This window comes from Oncorhynchus keta, chromosome 31 (genome assembly GCF_023373465.1).
Source record: "Oncorhynchus keta strain PuntledgeMale-10-30-2019 chromosome 31, Oket_V2, whole genome shotgun sequence".
Classification (NCBI taxonomy): domain Eukaryota; kingdom Metazoa; phylum Chordata; class Actinopteri; order Salmoniformes; family Salmonidae; genus Oncorhynchus; species Oncorhynchus keta.
The window spans coordinates 14,499,299-14,521,725 of record NC_068451.1 but is presented as its reverse complement, the minus strand read 5'-3'; the positions used below and the strand labels follow the sequence as shown (position 1 = coordinate 14,521,725).

Sequence of the window (22,427 nt, the reverse complement as noted above, 5' to 3'; positions counted from 1 at the left end):
ATTGGAGTGGGTGGAGGCAGCAGCGATGGGGGTGGATCTGGATTGGAGTGGGTGGAGGCAGCAGCGATGGGGGTGGATCTGGATTGGAGTGGGTGGAGGCAGCAGCGATGGGGGCGGATCTGGATTGGAGTGGGTGGAGGCAGCAGCGATGGGGGCGGATCTGGATTGGAGTGGGTGGAGGCAGCAGCGATGGGGGTGGATCTGGATTGGAGTGGGTGGAGGCAGCAGCGATGGGGGTGGATCTGGATTGGAGTGGGTGGAGGCAGCAGCGATGGGGGTGGATCAGTGGGTGGAGGCAGCAGGGGGTGGATCTGGATTGGAGTGGGTGGAGGCAGCAGCGATGGGGGTGGATCTGGATTGGAGTGGGTGGAGGCAGCAGCGATGGGGGTGGATCTGGATTGGAGTGGGTGGAGGCAGCAGCGATGGGGGTGGATCTGGATTGGAGTGGGTGGAGGCAGCAGCGATGGGGGTGGATCTGGATTGGAGTGGGTGGAGGCAGCAGCGATGGGGGTGGATCTGGATTGGAGTGGGTGGAGGCAGCAGCGATGGGGGTGGATCTGGATTGGAGTGGGTGGAGGCAGCAGCGATGGGGGCGGATCTGGATTGGAGTGGGTGGAGGCAGCAGCGATGGGGGCGGATCTGGATTGGAGTGGGTGGAGGCAGCAGCGATGGGGGCGGATCTGGATTGGAGTGGGTGGAGCCTGCAGGCTGGAGGTGGTATCAGCACTCGAGGGGCAGCAGGAAGCTCCGTCTGCAGTCCACAGCCTTGGGGCTAGGTGGCTGGGCTCGCTTCCTGCGGAGCTCCCCGCGCCCCAAGGAGCCACTCAGCCTTTGGTACGCAGCCTTGTATTTCTTATCAAACGCAGCTAAAAGACATAGAAAGTGCTGTAAACAATAAGCCTGGTTGGTCTGAAACTATACTGAAGTTCTAGTACTCCAACTGTGTTTAAAGTGTCTTAAAAAAGGCTGCTTACCAACGTGATCTCTACCCATGGCAGCCAGCGTGAGGAAGAGCATCTCTCTGTACAGACTCCTGGACACACAACACAAAGTACTATCGATCACAATTGTGCAATCACATAACCAAAACATTGCCTTGACAAAGTAGAGTATTCATACTCTGCGACTTATTCCACATTATGTTGTGTTACAGCCTGAAGTCAAAATGGATTAAATTGATTTTTTTCACCCATCTACACACAATACCCAATAATGACAAACTGAAACCATGTTTAGAAATGTTTGCCAATATATTGAAAATTAAATACAGAATTCTCATTTTCATAAGTATTCATACCCCTGAGTCAATACTTTGTAGAAGCCTTTTTGGCAGCGATTACAGCTATGAGTCTTTCTAGGTAAATCTCAAAGTGCTTTCCACACCTGGATTGTGCAACATTTTCTCATTCTTTTCAAAATTCTTCAAGATCTGTTAAGTTTGCTGGTCATTGCTAGACAACTATTTTCAGGTCTTGCCATAGATTTTCAGGTAGATTTAAGTCAAAATTGTAACTCAAGAACATTCACTGTCTTCTTGGTAAACAACTCCAGTGTATATTTGGCCTTGTGTTTTAGGTTATTATCCTGCTGAAAGGTGAATTCCTCTCCCAGTGTCTGGTGAAAAGCAGACAACCAGGTTTTCCTCTGTGCTTAGCTCCATTCCGTTTCTTTTGTATCCTGAAAAACTCCCCAGTCCTTAATGATTACAATCATTCCCATATCATGATGCAGCCACCACTATGCTTGAAAATAGGGAGAGTGGTACTCAGTAATGTGTTGTATTTGCACCAAACATAACACTTTGTATTCAATACAAAAGTGAATTGCTTTGCCACATTTTTTACAGTATTACTTTAATGCCTTGTTGCAAATAAGATGCATGTTTTGGAATATTTTTATTATGTAAAAGCTTCCTTCTTTTCACTCTGTCAATTAGGTTAATATTGCACAGTAACTACAATGTTGTTGATCCATTCTCTGTTTTTTCCTATCACAGCCATTAAACTCAAACTGTTTTAAAGTCACCATTGGCCTCATGGGAAAATCCCCAAGTGGTTTCCTTTCTCTCTGACAACTGAGTTAGAGAGGACGCCTGTATCTTTGTAGTGACTGGGTTTACTAATACACCTTCCAAAGTGTAATTATTAACTTCATCAAGGATATTCAATGTCATATTTTAAATGTTTTACCCATCTACCAATAGGTGCCCTTCTTTGTGAGGCATTGCAAAACCTCCCTGGTCTTTGTTGTTTAATCTGTGTTTAAAATTCACTGCTCAACTGAGGGACCTTACAGTATGTGTGGGGTACAGAGATGAGGTACCAAAAATCATGTTAAACACTATTCATTCAACATTTTTACTCATTAACTTATTAGCCTGTACAAACACAACATGCAACAATTTCAATGATTTTACTGAGTTTACAGTTCATATAAGGAAATCAGTCAATTGAAATGACTAAATAAGGCCCTAATCTATAGATAGGCCCACCCACTGGGGAGCCAGGCCCAGCCAATCAGAATGAGTATTTCCCGACAAAAGGACTTTATTACAGACAGAAATACTCCTCAGAAGTCAGATGTGGAGGTCCTGGGCAGGTGTGGTTACATGTGGTCTGCGGTTTTGACACTCTGGCAACAGTGGACATTCCTGCAGTCAGCATACCAATTGCACCCTCTCTCAAAACTTCAGACATCTGTGGCATTGTGTTGTGTGACAACAGCACATTTTAGAGTGGCCTTTCATTGTCCTGGGCACAAGGTGCACCTGTGTAGTGATTATGCTGTTTAATCAGCTTCTTGATAGTCTATCCACCTGAAAGGTGTGGCATATCTTGTCAAATGAGAATTGCTCACTAACAGGGATATAAACAAATTTGTGGACAACATTTTAGAGAAATTTGCTTTTGTGCATATAGATCATTTCTGGGATGGTTTATTTCAGCTCATGAAACATGGGACCAACACTTTACATGTTGTGTTTATATTTTTGTTCAGTATATTTAGGCTTGCCATAACAAAGGGATTGAATACTTATTGACTGAAGACATTTCAGCTTTTCATTATTATTATTTCATTTGAAATTTTACCCTGTTTTCTCCCCAATTTCGTGGTATCCAATTGTTTTAGTAGCTACTATCTTGTCTCATCGCTACAACTCCCGTACGGGCTCGGCAGAGACGAAGGTTGAAAGTCATGCGTCCTCCGATACACAAGCCAGCCGCACCAATGTGTCGGAGGAAACACCGTGCACCTGGCAACCTGGTTAGCGCGCACTGTGCCCGGCCCGCCACAGGAGTCGCTGGTGCGCGATGAGACAAGGACATCCCTATCGGCCAACCCCTCCCTAACTCGGGCGACGCCCACGGACCTCCCGGTCGGGGCCGGTTACGACAGAGCCTGGGCGCGAACCCAGAGTCTGATGGCACAGCCCTTAACCACTGCGCCACCCGGGAGGCCCAGCTTTTCATTTTTAATTAATTTGTAGAATTTTCGAAAAACTTTGACAATATGGGGAATTGTGTGTAGGGCGGTTACAATTTTTTAAAAATTGAATCCATTTAAAATTCTGAGTATAACAACAAAACGTGGAAAAAGTCAAGGGGTGTGAATAATTTCTGAATCCACTATTACTCACACAAACACAAAATGTAATTTCAGAGGCCATTTCCTGCACTCACCTTTGTATCTTGGGCGTGCCCGGTTGCTTAGCAATAGTTTCCAGGAAGAGGGTGATTCCCTTGTGTATCTCGTTCATACCGACCCAGCGCAGCACTTCCTCCAGGAAGGCCAGGGTGAAGGGGTGGTTGTGCCTCCGCCAGCTGTGGTTCCGCATGGGTACGCCACCTGAGAGAGAGAGAGATATGTAATTCATGAAAGGAACTTAACCTGTATCATCTGAGTATTTCCTTGTGAATAACGTGTGTATCTTACTGTGTATCCTCCACAGGATGTAGAGGGGGGGCCAGTGGTCTGTGTCAGGGGTCAGTGTGTCCCACAGCAGCCTCACCCTCACTGCTGAGTTCTCTGAAGTCTGACATACACACAGACAGGAGCTCAACATTAGAATGAGGACATTATGTATTGTAACATACTAATAATTCATCACTAGGCCCCAAGAGAAGCCTGGGAGTAGAGTTACCTGTGCTAGTTGGTTGGCCAGCGGTGAGGAGCGAACCAGCTGCAGCAGGTTGCTGGGCAGGCCCAGGCGATGGAAGTACCAAACCATGTTCCAGAAGATGATGGAGTGGCTGTCCAGGAGCTGGCCCTGTGCCAGCACCACCTCGCCCTCGTTCTCTAGCAGGCTCTCAAGCTCCTTGCGCAGCACCAATGGGCTCAGGTAGGCCACCGTCACCTGGGGAGACTCGCCCACCGATGAACCCTGGAGTCAATAACACATTAACTGTGGTTATCGCTAGACTGAATATTTCCCAGAAGCCAACAGATAAAGATGAGAAATAAACCAGTGTTGGTAGAGTACCATGGTAGCGCTGCTGCTCTCAGAATAACTGCTGGTCTCAGAGCTGGAGTCCTCACTCACACCGTTGTGACCCAGGATGACCTCCTGGCCACCAGGGGGCTTGGCTGCACTCTCCACCTCCTCCTCCGTGTTCCAGTTGGTACGTTCCAGGCTATGGTGAGTGCTTTGTTAGTCAAAATGAAAGGATTGGGTGATAAAAAAGTCTAATTCAGTTTAATTCAGTTTAAGAATCATACAGTCCTCACCATAAATTACACAGTCCTCTCCATACATTACACAGTCCTCTCCATACATTACACAGTCCTCTCCATACATTACACAGTCCTCTCCATACATGACACAGTCCTCACCATACATGACACAGTCCTCACCATACATTACACAGTCCTCTCCATACATGACACAGTCCTCACCATACATGACACAGTCCTCTCCATACATTACACAGTCCTCTCCATACATGACACAGTCTTCACCATACATGACACAGTCCACACCATACATGACACAGTCCTCACCATACATTACACAGTCCTCTCCATACATGGCACAGTCCTCTCCATACATGGCACAGTCCTCTCCATACATTTTTATTATTTTTTTAACCTTTATTTAACCAGGCAAGTCAGTTAAGAACATATTCTTATTTTCAAAGACGGCCTGGGAACAGTGGGTTAACTGCCTGTTCACGGGCAGAACGACAGATTTGTACCTTGTCAGCTCGGGGGTTTGAACTCGCAACCTTCCAGTTACTAGTCCAACGCTCTAACCACTAGGCTACGCTGCCGCCCCATGACACAGTCCTCACCATACATGACACAGTCCTCACCACAGTCCTCACCATACATGACACAGTCCTCACCATACATGACACAGTCCTCACCATACATGACACAGTCCTCACCATACATGACACAGTTCTCACCATTTGTATTTAGACAGTAAAACTGTAGCTTCACTTTCCAAATACATATGGTGAGGCCTGTACATGGCCCTGAATAGACAGATTGAATAAGAATAGGAGTCAAAATGAAGGGACCTGGTCAAAAGTTGGGCTCTATATAGGGAATAGGGTGCCATTTGGGATACACACAAACGTTAGGGTGATGTTATGATGAGAGGAGTAGTCCTACCTGCTGACAGGTCCTAGGTCACAGATCTCAGCGTTGAGAAGGGGGACGAAGGTGGTCGAGCAGAAGGGACAGCTGGAGTTGAGGTTGGAGTCGTCAGACGTCCACCCGGCCATTATCTCCTCATCATAGACCAGGGAGTTACAGCTCCGACACAAGGAGCAGCTCGACATCAACACCTGTAGTCCCGCTCCCTCTTGGTTGGTGTCCCAGGATTTGCGGAGAGGAAAGGCCAAATTGGTGGTGTCAGGGAGGTCAACGTCACTCCCCACCGACAGAGAACTCTACAGAGGAAAAGGATGGTGGAACATTAAGCATGTTTTGACAGGTTTGATAACTCTCCCTACATCTACAAATGCATTTTACCACAGTAAACTAAATCAGATGGCCAATACAGTGTAGTTACACTATAAGCTACAACCACCCACATGTTGTCCCCTCACCTCAGAGGTAGCATTGTAGAGCCTCTCCTTAGCCTTCAGTAGGCTCTCAGCCACCTGGGCTTTTCGGGACTGTCTCTGTTCCGACACCCGGCTCACAGGCCCGTTTTCTCCCCCCGAGCGCCGGGCGTCTACACTGGCGGCCCGCCGCCCTGAGACTCGATGGCGAGTAGGCGTGAGCAGCTGCTGCAGTTTCCCCGTCAGGCTGCCCCGACTCGTTGGTGACACATTGTTGTAGTTCTCGTCCACGGCCTTGCGGCTCACAGTGTCTCTAGGCCCAGGTGGCCTACATTGAGAACAGAGGAATGGGAGATATACTCTTATAGTATATCAAAGCGATATTCAAAATGTAATCCAAAAAACATACCAGAACATATCAGTCCCAGCTTCTCCACCCCCTCACCTGCCATCTCTCTCCCCAGGCTGGCAGCTGCAGTCAGGGTCAGAGTCGGCCATCTCGGCACAGTCTTTGTAGAAGGTGGACAGGCACACCTGGTCGCGGCGCACCATGACACCACTAGGGGGAAAGGGAGAAGGGGTGGAGGTGTCTCGTGGCCCCACGGGGGGTTTACGGGAGGCGGGACCGCTGCAGCCATTGGCACCTGGGTTCCGGAGCACCGCCTTCATTGAGAGCTTAGACTCTGTGGGGTGGAAATTGTTAGGAGGGTGGTTCCCAAACAGACACAGCTGTTTGATGAGAGTGTTATGTTACATTAAACCAAATCCAATGCGCCAAATACAACAAAATACCGTGAAATGATTACACGAAAGCCCTTAACCAACAATGTAGTTAAAGAAATAGAGTTAAGAAATGATTTACTAAATAAAGTAACAAATTATATGTAACAATAAAATAACAATAACGAGGCTATATATTGGGGGTACTGGTGCCAAGTCAATGTGCGAGGTAACTTGTACATGTAGGTCCTGGTAAAGTGACTATGCGTAGATAATAAACAGCGAATAGACAGTGTAAAAACAAAGGGGGAGTGGGGGTGTCAATGGAAATAGTCCGAGTGGCCATTTGATTAATTGTTCAGCAGTCTTATAGCTTGGGGGTAGAAGCTGTTAAGGATGTTTTGGACCTAGACTTGGTGCTCTGGTAGTGCTTGCCATGTGGTAGCAGAGAGAACAGTCTATGACTTGGGTAACTGGAGTCTTTGACCATTTTTTGGGCCTTCCTCTGACACTGTTTGCTTAGGGGGAAAAGGCGGTGTCATGTCTTGGGCACAGGGACTATGGTGGTCTGCTTGAAACATGTAGGTATTACAGACTTAGTCATGAAGAGGTTGAAAATGTAAATCAAGACACTTGCCAGTTGGTCCGTGCATGCTTTGAGTACACGTCCTGGTAATCCATATGGCCCAAAGGCCTTGTGAATGTTGACCCGTTTAAAGGTCTTGCTCACATTGGCTACGGAGAGTGTTATCACACAGTCGTCCGGAACATCTGGTGCTCTCATGCATGCTCCAGGGTTTTTTGCTTTGAAGCGAGCATGAAAGGCATTTAGCCCATTCGGTAGGCTCGCGTCACTGGGTAGCTCGCGGCTGGGTTTCCCTTTGTAGTTTGTAATAGTTTGCCAGCCCTGCCATATCCAACGAGCGTCAGAGCTGGTGTAGTAGGATTTAATCTTTGTCCTGTATTGTTGCTTTGCCTGTTTGATGGTTCGTCTGAGGGCATAGGGGGATTTCTTATAAGCATCCGGATTAGTGTCCTGCTCTTTGAAAAAGGCTGCAATTAACTCGGCGCAGATGTTGCCTGTAATCCATGGCTTCTGGCTGGGATATGTACATATGGTCACTGTGGGGATGACGCTGATGAAGCTGGTGACTGAGTTGGTGTACTCCTCAATGCCATTATACACTGCTCAAAAAAATTAAGGGAACACTAAAATAACACCTCCTAGATCTGAATGAATGAAATATTATTATTAAATACTTTACATATATACTATAGTAGTGTGTGTGGCCTCCACGTGCCTGTACTGACCTCCCTACAATGCCTGGGCATGCTCCTGATGAGGTGGCGGATGGTCTCCTGAGGGATCTCCTCCCAGACCTGGACTAAAGCATCCGCCAACTCCTGGTCTGTGGTGCAACGTGGCATTGGTGGATGGAGCGAGACATGATGTCCCAGATGTGCTCATTTGGATTCAGGTCTGGGGAACGGGCGGGCCAGTCCATAGCATCAATGCCTTCCTCTTGCAGGAACTGCTGACACACTCCAGCCACATGACGTCTAGCATTGTCTTGCATTAGGAGGAACCCAGGGCCAACCGCACCAGCATATGGTCTCACAAGGGGTCTGAGGATCTCATCTCGGTACCTAATGGTAGTCAGGCTACCTCTGGCGAGCACATGGAGGGCTGTGCGGCCCCCCAAAGAAATGCCACCCCACACCATGACTGACCCACCGCCAAACCGGTCATGCTGGAGGATGTTGCAGGCAGCAGAACGTTCTCCACGGCTTCTCCAGACTCTGTCATGTCTGTCACGTGCTCAGTGTGAACCTGCTTTCATCTGTGAAGAGCACAGGGCGCCAGTGGCAAATTTGGCAATCTTGGTGTTCTCTGGCAAATGCCAAATGTCCTGCACGGTGTTGGGCTGTAAGCACAACCCCCCCTGTAGACGTAGGACCCTCATACCACCCTCATGGAGTCTGTTTCTGACCGTTTGAGCAGACACATGCACATTTGTGGCCTGCTGGAGGTCATTTTTCAGGGCTCTCTCAGGGCTCCTCCTTGCACAAAGGCGGAGGTAACAGTCCTGCTGCTGGGTTGTTGCCCTCCTACGGCCTCCTCCACGTCTCCTGATGTACTGGCCTGTCTCCTGGTAGCGCCTCCATGCTCTGGACACTACGCTGACAGACACAGCAAACCTTCTTGCCACACCTCGCATTGATGTGCCATCCTGGATGAGCTGCACTACCTGAGCCACTTGTGTGGGTTGTAGACTCCGTCTCATGCTACCACTAGAGTGAAAGCACCGCCAGCATTCAAAAGTGACCAAAACATCAGCCAGGAAGAATAGGAACTGAGAAGTGGTCTGGTCACCACCTGCAGAACCACTCTTTTATTGGAGGTGTCTTGCTAAATGCCTATAATTTCCACCTGTTGTCTATTCAACCATGCTGGTCATTTATGAACATTTGAACATCTTGGTCATGTTCTGTTATAATCTCTACCCGGCACAGCCAGAAGAGGACTGGCCACCCCACATAGCCCGGTTCCTCTCTAGGTTTCTTCCTAGGTTTTGGCCTTTCTAGGGAGTTTTTCCTAGCCACCGTGCTTTTACACCTGCATTGTTTGCTGTTTGGGGTTTTAGGCTGGGTTTCTGTAAAGCACTTTGAGATATCAGCTGATGTACGAAGGGCTATATAAATAAATTTGATTTGATTTGATATTCCATTTGCACAACAGCATGTGAAATGTATTGTCAGTCAGTGTTGCTTCCTAAGTGGACAGTTTGATTTCACAGAAGTGTGATTGACTTGGAGTTACATTGTGTTGTTTAAGTGTTCCCTTTATTTTTTTGAACAGTGTATAACATTCCAATGACAGTGCTATTTCTATATAATAGATATCCATCACTCACTGTCTGTTGAGCCTCTCATGCTGTTCAGGCTGTTGCTCTTCACCATAGACCCCGTCAGCGATTCGTGGCTGGAGCTTTCACTCAGGCCGCTCCAGCTGGACTGGCGAATCAGGTTAGATTGTGGGCGGGATCGTTGGTTACTGTCCATTGTATCTATTTAAAAAGACAAAACATGTTTCACCTCTGTTTTTACACGTTTTTTTTTTATCTGTTAAAAAGGCCACTAAAACCAATGACAATTTTTGTTTACAAACAATAGTACAAAATAAATAAATAATGTACTGACCTGTCCGCGAGCCTACTGAACCACTTTTCTGCCATTGTCTGACTGGCTGTCTGAACTGCGCCACGGCCATTAGAACGTTACGCAACTTGGCCCAGCGTAGACGGCCACCCTGATTGGTAGAGGGCCACTTGCTCTCCAGCACTGCCTGAGGAGAGCGGGCCGAGCCAGAGGTGAGTCAATATGGAGAAAAAAAATACAAACACTTACAGATGAGATCACAGACGGGGTTCGACTTTTAATTGAAGTAAATAATGTCTCACCTTGTTGTAGTATGCATAGGTGATGGTGTTGGGTGTGATCCCAGCTTTCTTCATCTCCAGAAGTACCCTAACAGCGAGCACAGGCTGCCCGTACTGCCCACACAGCTGCATCAGGATCCTGTAACACACCTCATCCGGTAGTACCACCTTCCTGGTCTCCATGTGCTTGAGCACCTCATATGCCGTTTGCAAGGCACGCACCTTGGCACTCTCCGCCCGCACAAAGGTGGGCAGGTATATGAACCACAGCCCATAGCAGTGGCCCAGCAGGCATTTGGACCACATGTCGGGCACTGCCGAGTATATCTGTGCCCGCTTCTGTGCCAGCTTAATCTCCTAAAGGAGAGAGGGGGATACAGAGGAGTTAGGTCATCCAATCTAGATTTACTAAAGCTGTAATAATGTGGTTCTTATGTGTCCTAGAAGGCAAACTTAACAACCCTGAAGGGTGCTTGGGGTATTCACTCAAAATACACAGCCGCCACTGTGCTTCTGCTTTTAAATATTGAATGAAGAATGAAATATGAATGCTCATTAAATTCAAATGGCACAGAAAAACAGTGAAGCATGTTCCCTCTTTAGCTGTGGAAAACTGGGTTATCATAAACTGGGGAGTCTTGAACAGATCAAGTTGATTGATGCTAATACATTTTGATTTGCTGGCAGGGTAATGTTCTTAATAAAATAATAAAGATTGAAATTAAACAGCGTGAGTCAGCCTCTTATTATTGTATAGTTCCTAGTGGTTTTGATAAAGTGGATCCACTGGGGTTGTTGGCATTCAGTGGGGTTGCATTGGGGCTCTGGTGCAGCGGTTGGGGTCTGTACCTGTTTAGTCCGTCGCGGGGCAGGGCTGCTGGGGGCACTCCCCTTGGTAGGGACACGTAGCTGGTCCTGAGGCTGGTCAAACAGATCCATGCAGAGCACAGGGAACGTCTCATAGCTGTAAACAGACAAACACGCCGTCACTGGTCACAGCATCAGACAGTCTAAAGTGCCGGGGCCCTTATTTGTGCTCATCTAGAATCAGATCAACCCTCTTATTCTTTATCATTTAAAAGACTAAACTCATCCTAGTCCCAGCCCTACTCTGAGAAGCTTAGTGAACACATACCCTGCTATATGTAGCGCCTGTGTTACCTGTAGTGAGTGGGGCACTCTGAACCATCTGGCTCCTGGGGTTCCTCTGGGGGCATGATGAAGACCGTGTGCTCCCCACTGTGGGCCTCGTCCAGGTCTATCAGACGCACCTCCTCAGGCTTCTCCACATCTGACTGCTTACACACACCACATATATACACAGGTAGACACAAACATTGACAACATAGAGGGCAGGAATGGATCACACACATTTCCATTAGCTGCGCAAATACAAAAAGGCTCATCCGGTTTCAGTATTAGAATCAACACACTAAAGGCTTCCATAAGATATGGTGCATCACTAAACATCCTGTAAAACACAAAGATGTGATATTGACCTTCTGGACACACTCGTCGAAGAACTCCAGACAGGCGTGGCGGTCACTGACAAATGAGCACTCCTCGATGAACTGAGTGAACATCTGGGTCCTGGTCAGCTGGGTGTAGAACTTCTGGTGGGTGCGTTCACGTGACTTCAGGAAGCCTGCAAGAGCCAGGGAGTGGTTAACTTCACACATTAAAACACTAGCTTCGTAGGTGCGGTAAAACACCCACACACACGTACTCAGCTAGAAAGTTAAATTATATTTGTGTACACTTGTGTAAATTGTTTTGTGAGTTATGAGTCACACACACAGGCAGTCACCCCCCCACTGACCCTGCAGGTTGAAGAGGGAGCTGCAGTCGGTAGTCCTGTCTGAAGGGGCCTGGGTGATGGGCAGCAGGTAGGCACGGTAGCCCCTCAGCAAGCAGCTCATGAAGCGCAGGAAGGCCTCCTGGATCTCCAGCTCCAGCTGCTTCTGACGCCCGTAGATCAGGTCATAGTCCGTCAGCAGGAACTCCAGGGTGGCCTCCTCTTGGCCAGTGGTGTAGACTGATGGAGGGGAATGTGGGGATGGGGGAGAGGAAAAGTGAGGGAAATGGGGATAGTGGTGGAGAAAGGCACAAAGATAAAATTATGAAGATATAAAGGATTGGCACATTGAATTATCAAGAGTCAGATGTATTGCACCAATATGTTTCAGCTTGTACTCATATTCCAGCATCGGTCCCTAGATGGGCTTCAGAATAAGTAGACTAGATGATGTAAATGATTGACAGAAGGGAGATGAGAAGAGAATGCATGTCATGCATGGAGTCTCCAGCCATCACCCACTTTTCTCCAGAGTCTTCATCAAGTTGGTGAGGGTATTCACCAGCATCTTGCCATGCTTCCTTGGTAGCGATCGCCATGACAATGGCTTCTTGTCCTCTGCTCTGCAGGAGAAGAGAAAACAAAACTATGGATTTCATCCTTTCAAACGTGCGTATGTTTGGTTTTGATGCTTCCTCTTCCATCAGTTGCATCCTGGTCCAGGTCCTTCAAGGTCAGTGTACTCACTGAAAGATGGTGTTGGTGTCCAGGTCAACACACACCACGTCAGTAGGGGGGTCATAGAGGTCAAAGTAGCTGGAGTGGACGCCCACGATGAAGGGCATGGGGGCACACAGTACGTCTGCCAGCCGCAGCGGGCACAGGGGGATGTACGGGCAGTGCCAACGCAGAGGGAACGTCATCTGGAGGGATAGAGTGCATTCTTTGATTGGAATGAGTGTGTGTGTACGTATATGTCTTTGTGTGTGTGGCGGTGTGTGTGTGATTGCATACGTGGGTGTAGGTTTGGCGTGTGTGTGTAACTCACAGACACCAGGGCCTCGCTGACGGAGGTGAGGACGTCGGGGCGGAGGGAGTGTAGCAGTAGTTTGTGCTCCGTCAGCACGGCCAGCAGCAGGACACAGGCGTTCTCAGGACCCAGGTTCTGCAGCAGCTTCACAAAGCTAGCACCACTACAGACAGAAAAGAACAGCCTATTTATCAATTCATTATTGTTTTCATGGATTCACTTCAATATGATACTAGAAATCCCTCAGGGGAAACTAAGCCATTGTTGGAGTGATAGCTCCTAGCGCAAAATAACTCATTCCACCACATAGTTTATTGCGACTCGACCGCATATTTACTGTACTGACCTGAGCAGTAAGGGGGAGGAGACAGGCTGACAGAGGAGAAGGTTGTCATAGGGGGAGAGCTGAAATGACACACACACATTTTTCATTTACAAACCAACATGGTGGACAATAATCTACAGGTCTAAGGAAGAAAGTTCAGCCATGCTTCAATTTCATAGACCACCATTCACCAAATTGATATATGTTGATTTGAAAAAAGCCATAAGGAATCAAGTTTGACTCGATTTGAGTTTGAGAAAACTACAAACAACTTAAACAACTGTCTCTACTTTCTAGTGCCGGAAGGATCATTCAGTGATGTGAAATTATTTTAAATCCACAGTAAATTATAGATTGCTTTGATTGGGTGTTATTTTTACCCTGTCCATCTCCACACTAACCACTAACCAGTGAAACCATCAATTAATTCAACACCCATTTCCTGTGGGGCAGGAAGTCAAATCTTTAGTGAGAAACACCACAATTCTACTGGTGTCAAGTTCAAATAGAACTCAAGCTGAGTTTCCGCTTGTAACACACACACACACAGAGCAAGAAAGCTTTTGTTCTAAACTAGCACTAAAACACCTGACTCAACTAATAATCACAGGCATGCCTTACTTGAATTAGCAGTTTTAATGCTGCCTTCTGTATAGCCCAGAGCTAAACCAATGCTTAGCAAGGTTTTCCATTCCACCTTTCTGATTCTTTCAAGTGCTTTGATGTGTTAATAAGGAATAAAGATAAGAGAATGTGAATTGAGTTAAAGACCGGTGTCCCTACCTGCACTAGGATGCGAGGCCGCTGAGGGGAAGGGAACGGGACGTTGTGCATGAAGCTGGAGATGTGCCTGGAGAGAGCAGAGTTCCTGTTAATAAATCAACCAACCATAACATGAATCAATAGCCAATAGGCCAAGGTTTGTTAGCCACTAGATCAGCCAGTTTAGGTTCATAAAGACACATTGCTGATATTTGCCATGAAGGGCCACTGACTTCTCGAGGGGCAGCACGTGGGGTCCGGAGATGGAGTATCGGTAGACGAAGGTGAGGAACTTCTGGAAGACGGTGAAGAAGGGCCAGTGGGAGAGAACACACACGCTCTTCTTCACTTGCAGGGTGCGGTTGGTGATAGGCCGCCGGTCCACCACACTCACCAGGCCCAGACGGACGCTCTGCCGCTCCGAGAGGCACTCCCGTGGGAACGCCTCATAGAACTGGATGGCAGCACCGTAAACCTGGGGCGGGAAGAGGAGAAACGGGAATGTTAAAAACTAAGGAATCAGCTAACGCTAGATGCTTTGAAATGTGTGAACAGTTAGCATTTAGCAAATGCTAGATAGATTTGTTTTTATTAAACTGTGAGCGAGTTCATACTGGAGTCATTTGCATCTCAATGTTTTTGTTGTTGTTTTTATGGCTTCTTGCTGCTGTCGCAGACAAAGTCTATATAGTGGGCCAATTTAAAACTTGTAATTTAAGTAGGCAAGCATGATATTGAATAGCTGCATTGGTAAATAACTACGCACAACTCAATCAACAGATAGTTGGTATTTATCAACATTAGAACTTGTCAATGTTCATATATCACACTTGATATGCATTTCTTTGTGAGTGTGTATTTGTGAACCTCGTCAGCCACTGTAGGTCATGGCATTTTGTAGAATTAGAAATACTTCAGCCCATTTGGTTCTAGATTTCTTTTTTGTTGTCGCAACCATAGAATTAGCAACACACTCCTCACTGGGGTGTCATTTAAAAAAAATGTATTTCACCTTTATTTAACCAGGTAGGCTAGTTGAGAACAAATTCTCATTTGCAACTGCGACCTGGCCAAGATAAAGCAAAGCAGTGTGACACAGACAACAACACAGAGTTACACATGGAGTAAACAATAAACAAGCCAATAACACTAACAGGTCAATGACACAGTGGAGAGAAGAAAGTCTATATACAGTGTGTGCAAAAGGCATGAGGAGGTAGGCAATAAATAGGCAATAGGAGCGAATAATTAGAATTTAGCAGATGATGATGTGCAAGTAGAGATACTGGTGTGCAAAAGAGCAGAAAAGTAAATAAACAGTAAGGGGATGAGGTAGGTAGATTGGGTGGGCTATTTACAGATGGACTATGTACAGCTGCAGTGATCGGTTAGCTGCTCAGATGTTTAAAGTTGGTGAGGGAAATAAGTCTCCAACTTCATCGATTTTTGCAATTTGTTCCAGGCACTGGCAGCAGAGAACTGGAAGGAAAGGCAGCCAAATGAGGTGTTGGCTTTGGGGATGATCAGTGAGATATACCTTGTAATTGTGATGTCATCACTCATGATGCTATTCCCTAATCATAATCAGATGAGTTCTGAGTTACCATAGTGATGATTACTATATCAAACAAAATCAACGGAACATCATATTCCAAAATCGTCAGTTTGTGAAAAATCCTTTGAAGAGACAACCTTGCTATTTCTGTAGAGTTTTTCAAGCTGATTTTTCACATTTATTGGACCCTCTGTTCAACAAAGCAATGAATCGAGAACTAAGTGTGTCCATGTCCCAAAGAACTGCAGTTTCTGATGGAGAGAAAATTGTCAGCCGTGCGAGAGGTCGATCCAGGGCTAGATGCCACTGCCCTACATTGGTAAACCAGCCAATACATAAGACTGTACTTATTAGTAACACAGACGTTCTGTAATACACTTTTTCAGTTCTGTTTCAAATGAAAGCAAATTTGAGAGTGGTCTTGGCTGAGAGTTGTTTAATTTTGTCCATACAAAGGAGAGAAGGCACTGACTCTGTGACCCAAACAGTGAAACACCCTCAGAAGGCAGAAAAGGACATAATGAATCATGGACGTAGTGAGTGTGTCCCTCGAAGAAGGGGAAGATCTGTACGTTTTTTAAAAAATCATATGAAAATGTTGTTTTAACACGATAGCCTAATCTTAGATTTCTTTATCTGATGCCATATGCAAATAATTCTTGATCCATGTCATGTTCTTGTCATAATAATAATTGAAACCTTTTCTTTTTTCAGGAAGACGAGAGAACTGTCTGCCATGAAAGAGGCAGATCCAGGACCAGACATCACTGCCCATCTTCGGTAAACCAGCCCATACATTCATTATGGCACTGGCATTTCCATTTTTTCAGATCTGTTTCAAGTGAAGGCAAATGTGAGAGTGGTCTTGGCTATACTCTCCATATAGGCTAAGTGTTGTTCCATTTGCACTGACTCTGTGACCCAAACAGTGGAACACCCACAGAAGGCAGAGGGGAATGTAATGAATCGCTAACGCAGTGCGTCTATCCGCCCAAGAAGGCCAATAACTATGAATTTAAAAAACAATTAAAATCAAATATTGCCAAAACACTACAGCCTATTGCCATATGCTAACCATTCTTGATCAATGTAATGGTCTTGTTTGCATGATTATATGGAAACCTTTTCTTTTTTCAGGACGGCAAGAAAACTGTCTGCCATCAGAAAGGTCATTCCAGGACCAGACACCACTGCCCAACTTCGGTAAACACGGACATTTTCTGATTCGCTTTTCTGCTCCGTTTCATGTTAAGGCAAAAAGCGGTCTCGGTTAAATTTCCAAATAGGCTTATAGTAGTTTAATTTTGTCTTAACAGATCCATACAAAGGAGAGAGATGGCACAGACTCCCAAACAGTGAAACCTGCACTGACGCCTACTGACTCCCAAACAGTGGAACCTGCACTGACGCCTACTGACTCCCAAACAGTGGAACCTGCACTGACGCCTACTGACTCCCAAACAGTGGAACCTGCACTGACGCCTACCGACTCCCAAACAGTGGAACCTGCACTGACGCCTACCGACTCCCAAACAGTGGAACCTGCACTGACGCCCACTGACTCCCAAACAGTGGAACCTGCACTGACGCCTACTGACTCCCAAACAGTGGAACCTGCACTGACGCCTACTGACTCCCAAACAGTGGAACCTGCACTGACGCCTACTGACTCCCAAACAGTGGAACCTGCACTGACGCCTACCGACTCCCAAACAGTGGAACCTGCACTGACGCCTACCGACTCCCAAACAGTGGAACCTGCACTGACGCCTACCGACTCCCAGACAAGGGAACCTGCACTGACACCTACCGACTCCCAAACAGTGGAACCTGCACTGACGCCTACCGACTCCCAAACAGTGGAACCTGCACTGACGCCCACTAACTCCCAAACAGTGGAACCTGCACTGATGCCTACCGACTCCCAAACAGTGGAACCTGCACTGACGCCTACCGACTCCCAAACAGTGGAACCTGCACTGACGCCTCCCAAACAGTGGAACCGACTCCCAAACAGTGGAACCTGCACTGACACCTACCGACTCCCAAACAGTGGAACCTGCACCGACCGACTCAAACAGTGGAACCTACACTAACTCCCAAACGAACCTGCACCGACTCCCAAACAGTGGAACCTGCACTGACGCCTACTGACTCCCAAACAGTGGAACCTGCACTGATGCCTACTGACTCTCAAACAGTGGAACCTGCACTGACGCCTACTGACTCCCAAACAGTGGAACCTGCACTGACGCCTACTGACTCCCAAACAGTGGAACCTGCACTGACGCCTGGAACCTGACTGACGCCCCAAACAGTGGAACCTGCACTGACGCCTACTGACTCCCAAACAGTGGAACCTGCACTGCCTACTGACTCCCAAACGCCCACTGACTCCCAAACAGTGGAACCTGCACTGACGCCTACTGACTCCCAAACAGTGGAACCTGCACTGACGCCTACTGACTCCCAAACAGTGGAACCTGCACTGACGCCTACCGACTCCCAAACAGTGGAACCTGCACTGACGCCTACCGACTCCCAAACAGTGGAACCTGCACTGACGCCTACCGACTCCCAAACAGTGGAACCTGCACTGACGCCTACCGACTCCCAAACAGTGGAACCTGCACTGACGCCTACCGACTCCCAAACAGTGGAACCTGCACTGACGCCTACCGACTCCCAAACAGTGGAACCTGCACTGACGCCTACCGACTCCCAAACAGTGGAACCTGCACTGATGCCTACTGACTCTCAAACAGTGGAACCTGCACTGACGCCTACTGACTCCCAAACAGTGGAACCTGCACTGACGCCTACTGACTCCCAAACAGTGGAACCTGCACTGACGCCCCGACTCCCAAACAGTGGAACCTGCACTGACGCCTACTGACTCCCAGACAGTGGAACCTGCACTGACGCCTACTGACTCCCAAACAAGGGAACCTGCACTGACGCCTACTGACTCCCAAACAGTGGAACCTGCACTGACGCCTACTGACTCCCAAACAGTGGAACCTGCACTGACGCCCACTGACTCCCAAACAGTGGAACCTGCACTGACGCCCACAGACTCCCAAACAGTGGAACCTGCACTGACGCCTACTGACTCCCAAACAGTGGAACCTGCACTGACGCCCACTGACTCCCAAACAGTGGAACCTGCACTGACGCCTACTGACTCCCAAACAGTGGAACCTGCACTGACGCCCACTGACTCCCAAACAGTGAAACCTGCACTGACGCCCACTGATTCCCAAACAGTGAAACCTGCACTGACTCCCAAACAGTAGAGTACCCTCAGAAGGCAGTGGGAGATCACATGAGGAAAAAACAGGACCTAAGCCTTTTTGAACAGAAATGTGACAGAATGTTCAAGAGAGAGGGGGAGTGGTTAGAGGACAAGAGGAGAGAGATCAGAAAGAGGGAGATCCTATGGAGACAGAAAACTGGAAGTAGAGGGTAGATACCTAGCCAAGATGGAGGGATTGCTAGAGGACATGGCTTGGCGAGTCCAGGATTTGTCCAGAGAAAGACGGAAAAACAAAGGGTGGTCAATCAAAGGTGAGCTTCAGTGACTAAACTCAGCAAAAAAATAAATGTCCCTTTTTCAGGACCCTGTCTTCAAAAATAATTAATAAAAATCCAAATAACTTCACAGAACTTCATTGTAAAGGGTTTAAACACTGTTTCCCATGCTTGTTCAATGAACCTTAAACAATTAATGAACATGCACCTGTGGAACGGTCGTTAAGACGCTTACAGACGGTAGGCAATTAAGGTCACAGTTATGAAAACTTAGGACACTAAAGAGGCCTTTCTACTGACTCTGAAAAACACCAAAGAAAGACGCCCAGGGTCCCTGCTCATCTGCGTATGCTGCAAGGAGGCATGAGGACTGCAGATGTGGCCAGGGCAATAAATTGCAATGTCCATACTGTGAGATGCCTAAGACAGCGCTACAGGGAGACAAGACGGACAGCCGATCGACCTCGCAATGGCAGACCACGTGTAACAACACCTGCACAGGATCGATACAGCCGAACATCACACCTGCGGGACAAGTACAGGATGGCAACAACAACTTCCAGAGTTACACCAGGAACGCACAAACCCTTCATCAGTGCTCAGACTGTCCGCAATAGGCTGAGAGAGGTTGTACTGATGGCTTGAAGGCCTGTTGTAAAGCAGGTCCTCACCAGACATCACCGGGAACAACGTCGCCTATGGGCACAAACCCACCGTCACTGGCCCAAACAGGACTGGCAAAAAGTGCTCTTCACTGACGAGTCGCGGTTTTGTCTCACCAGGGGTGATGGTCGGATTCGTATTTATCGTTGAAGGAATGAGCGCTACACGGAGGCCTGTACTCTGGAGTGGGATCGATTTGGAGGTGGAGGGTCCGTCATTGGACTGAGCTTGTTGTCATTGCAGGCAATCTCAACGCTGTGAGTTACAGGGAAGACATCCTCCTCACTCAAGTGGTACCCTTCCTGCAGGCTCATTCTGACATGACCCTCCAGCATGACAACGCCACCAGCCATACTGCTCATTCTTGTGTGTGATTTCCTGCAAGACAGGAATGTCAGTGTTCTGCCATGGCCAGTGAAGAGCCCGGATCTCAATCCCATTGAGCACGTCTGGGACCTGTTGGATCGGAGGGTGAGGGCTAGGGCCATTCCCTTGCAGGTGCCTAGGTGGAAGAGTGGGGTAACATCTCACAGCAAGAACGGGCAAATCTGGTGCAGTCCATGAGGAGGAGATGCACTGCAGTACTTAATGCAGCTGGTGGCCACACCAGATACTGACCTTTGTTCAGGGACACATTATTCCATTTCTGTTAGTCACATGTCTGTGGAACTTGTTCAGTTCATGTCTCAATTTTTGAATCTTATGTTCATACAAATATTTACATGTTAAGTTTTCTGAAAGTAAATACAGTTGACAGTGAGAGGACGTTTCTTTTTTTGCTGAGTTTCTTTCAGCACTATAATGTTGTTTCTACTATACTATCCTTCTGTTTAGTAAACTATCATCTCTTCAACGTAACCATTTTAGAACGAATCCAGTAGTAACAGTAGTACAACTAAACAAGAATTAGTAGCTATACTAGTATTCTGTTGTTATTGCAGTTAAACAATACTTGTTATCTATCTCAGAAAAAGAATGGACGGGTCCCCCAGGTGACAGGACACGGCAGGGGATAAGAAAACACGGCTTGAGAGCAAGGCTGAGAGGAAAGAGCAGAAAAGGAAGGATAGGGAACAGAGAAAGGAAAGGGGAAGAGGCTGGTGATGGAGATGATGGTGCAGGGAAAGAGTACAGGGGTGATTTGGCTTGAAATAGGTCTGAGGAGGTTCTGGAAACAGTTGAAGAAAGGGGTCAGGTTCATCCTGGGCACATCCTACTAGGATGATATGATTGATATTTTGGAATAAACTGGGCTTTTATTAGAATTATTTTTGCTTGTTGTCTGGATTTAATATGAATTAGGAAACTTTACTATTACCATTATGATTGTCACTGTTAATGCAGGCATCATGGATGGAGTGAAGTATTTCAATGTCTGACAAATAATGACATCTTAAGTTATTGTCATTTGTTGAAATTGACTGAACCGGTGACTTGCAACGAGCTACAATAGATTATACATTCACCTGATATTATCAAAATTCCTATACAGTTTAACACATAACCCAATGGACTCAATAGCTAAGCCACTGCGCAGTGTTAAGAGTGTTGGAGAGTGTGTGTGAGAAGAAGGCAGGTAGGCGGACCCACCTTGTCGCCACAGGCGCTAGTGAGGACGAAGGTAGAGAAGACAGGGAGCTGGTACTTGGTGTTAAGGGGCCAGCTCTCCACCGTCACACCCATGGGCAGACAGAACATAGGCACAGACTCTGGCAGGGGGAACGACTCCACGTCCGCTTCAGGATACCGACTGATCAGACCTGGGAAACACACAGAGACAGACGGTTAATAAAAGTACCATTTTGATTAGTGACTACAGAGAGACTTTAATTTTTGATAGATCTTTCTGCTTCTAAATGTATTTAATTGTGAGAAGTAGGTCAATAGGCCTCTGTTTAAAACGTCACATATCGCGACGCAGCAGAATGAGTGCTGTGATACCGTCATAATGGAACAGTCTACACTCACCTGCTTCATAGACTAAGGCATTGGCTTTGGCTACAGCTCTCTTGTAGCACAGGTATAACGCTGGACCCCACTGTGGAGCCAAAACAACAAAGCACAGTGAGAGAGAGGGATAGAGAGAGAAAGATGAAGAATGAAGTTAAAAAATACATTTAAAAAACAGTAGAAAAACTGAGCGCTTCAAACCCACTATGCCAGTGTTGAGGTTCTTCTCCACCCGGCAGAAGGTGTGGGGGGCCACCTCCCCCTTACTGGGCAGCAGGAGGGAGATGTCTGTGACCCCCAGAGTGTGGAGGGCCTGGGACTCTGGGGCCCGGCGGTAAGTCAGGAAGGTGCGGTGGGTGGCGGGCCCCCCGGAGCTCAGGCTGGCTGAGCGGCTGTAGGGGGTAGTCTCGATCACATACCAGCCCTGCTTCACCACCTCTTTGCCCTCGTACAGCACCCTGGGGACCGGGCAGAGTCAGGACAATGAGTCAGTCAATGTCACTAGTTATACAGTTAACAGAAACCAATTTCTATCACTCATTCAAGGAAACCTTTTCTTTTCATGTTTAGAAGACATCCCACACTTTGTCCAGAATTAATGTATCATGTGACGTGCATAGCTCTTTCCATTAAAGAATCTATGGGTAT

General features: G+C 47.2%; 1 protein-coding gene across 4 annotated transcripts in view; it reads right to left on the bottom strand.

Moving 5' to 3' along the window:
* Window positions 1–307: 307 nt before the first annotated feature.
* The window catches only part of LOC118364061 (DENN domain-containing protein 4B-like), a 44,555-nt gene continuing 22,435 nt past the window's right edge, over window positions 308–22,427 (bottom strand). For 2 of the 4 annotated variants that reach the window (XM_052489656.1, XM_052489657.1), the window contains exons 3-27: window positions 21,985–22,237; window positions 21,798–21,867; window positions 21,420–21,589; window positions 14,314–14,555; window positions 14,102–14,168; window positions 13,340–13,398; window positions 13,012–13,156; window positions 12,711–12,886; window positions 12,486–12,586; window positions 11,988–12,203; window positions 11,668–11,813; window positions 11,330–11,466; window positions 11,018–11,132; window positions 10,190–10,525; window positions 9,930–10,074; window positions 9,644–9,796; window positions 6,454–6,691; window positions 6,054–6,336; window positions 5,614–5,894; window positions 4,481–4,643; window positions 4,142–4,381; window positions 3,934–4,033; window positions 3,681–3,846; window positions 975–1,033; window positions 308–866 (exon numbers count right to left, since the gene is read on the bottom strand). In XM_052489656.1, coding sequence (XP_052345616.1) covers window positions 721–866; window positions 975–1,033; window positions 3,681–3,846; window positions 3,934–4,033; window positions 4,142–4,381; window positions 4,481–4,643; window positions 5,614–5,894; window positions 6,054–6,336; window positions 6,454–6,691; window positions 9,644–9,796; window positions 9,930–10,074; window positions 10,190–10,525; window positions 11,018–11,132; window positions 11,330–11,466; window positions 11,668–11,813; window positions 11,988–12,203; window positions 12,486–12,586; window positions 12,711–12,886; window positions 13,012–13,156; window positions 13,340–13,398; window positions 14,102–14,168; window positions 14,314–14,555; window positions 21,420–21,589; window positions 21,798–21,867; window positions 21,985–22,237 — 4,207 coding nt within the window. In that variant the 3' untranslated portion in view covers window positions 308–720. The remainder of the gene's footprint in view (window positions 867–974; window positions 1,034–3,680; window positions 3,847–3,933; window positions 4,034–4,141; window positions 4,382–4,480; window positions 4,644–5,613; window positions 5,895–6,053; window positions 6,337–6,453; window positions 6,692–9,643; window positions 9,797–9,929; window positions 10,075–10,189; window positions 10,526–11,017; window positions 11,133–11,329; window positions 11,467–11,667; window positions 11,814–11,987; window positions 12,204–12,485; window positions 12,587–12,710; window positions 12,887–13,011; window positions 13,157–13,339; window positions 13,399–14,101; window positions 14,169–14,313; window positions 14,556–21,419; window positions 21,590–21,797; window positions 21,868–21,984; window positions 22,238–22,427) is intronic. The other 2 variants (XM_052489659.1, XM_052489658.1) reach the window with 2 other exon arrangements.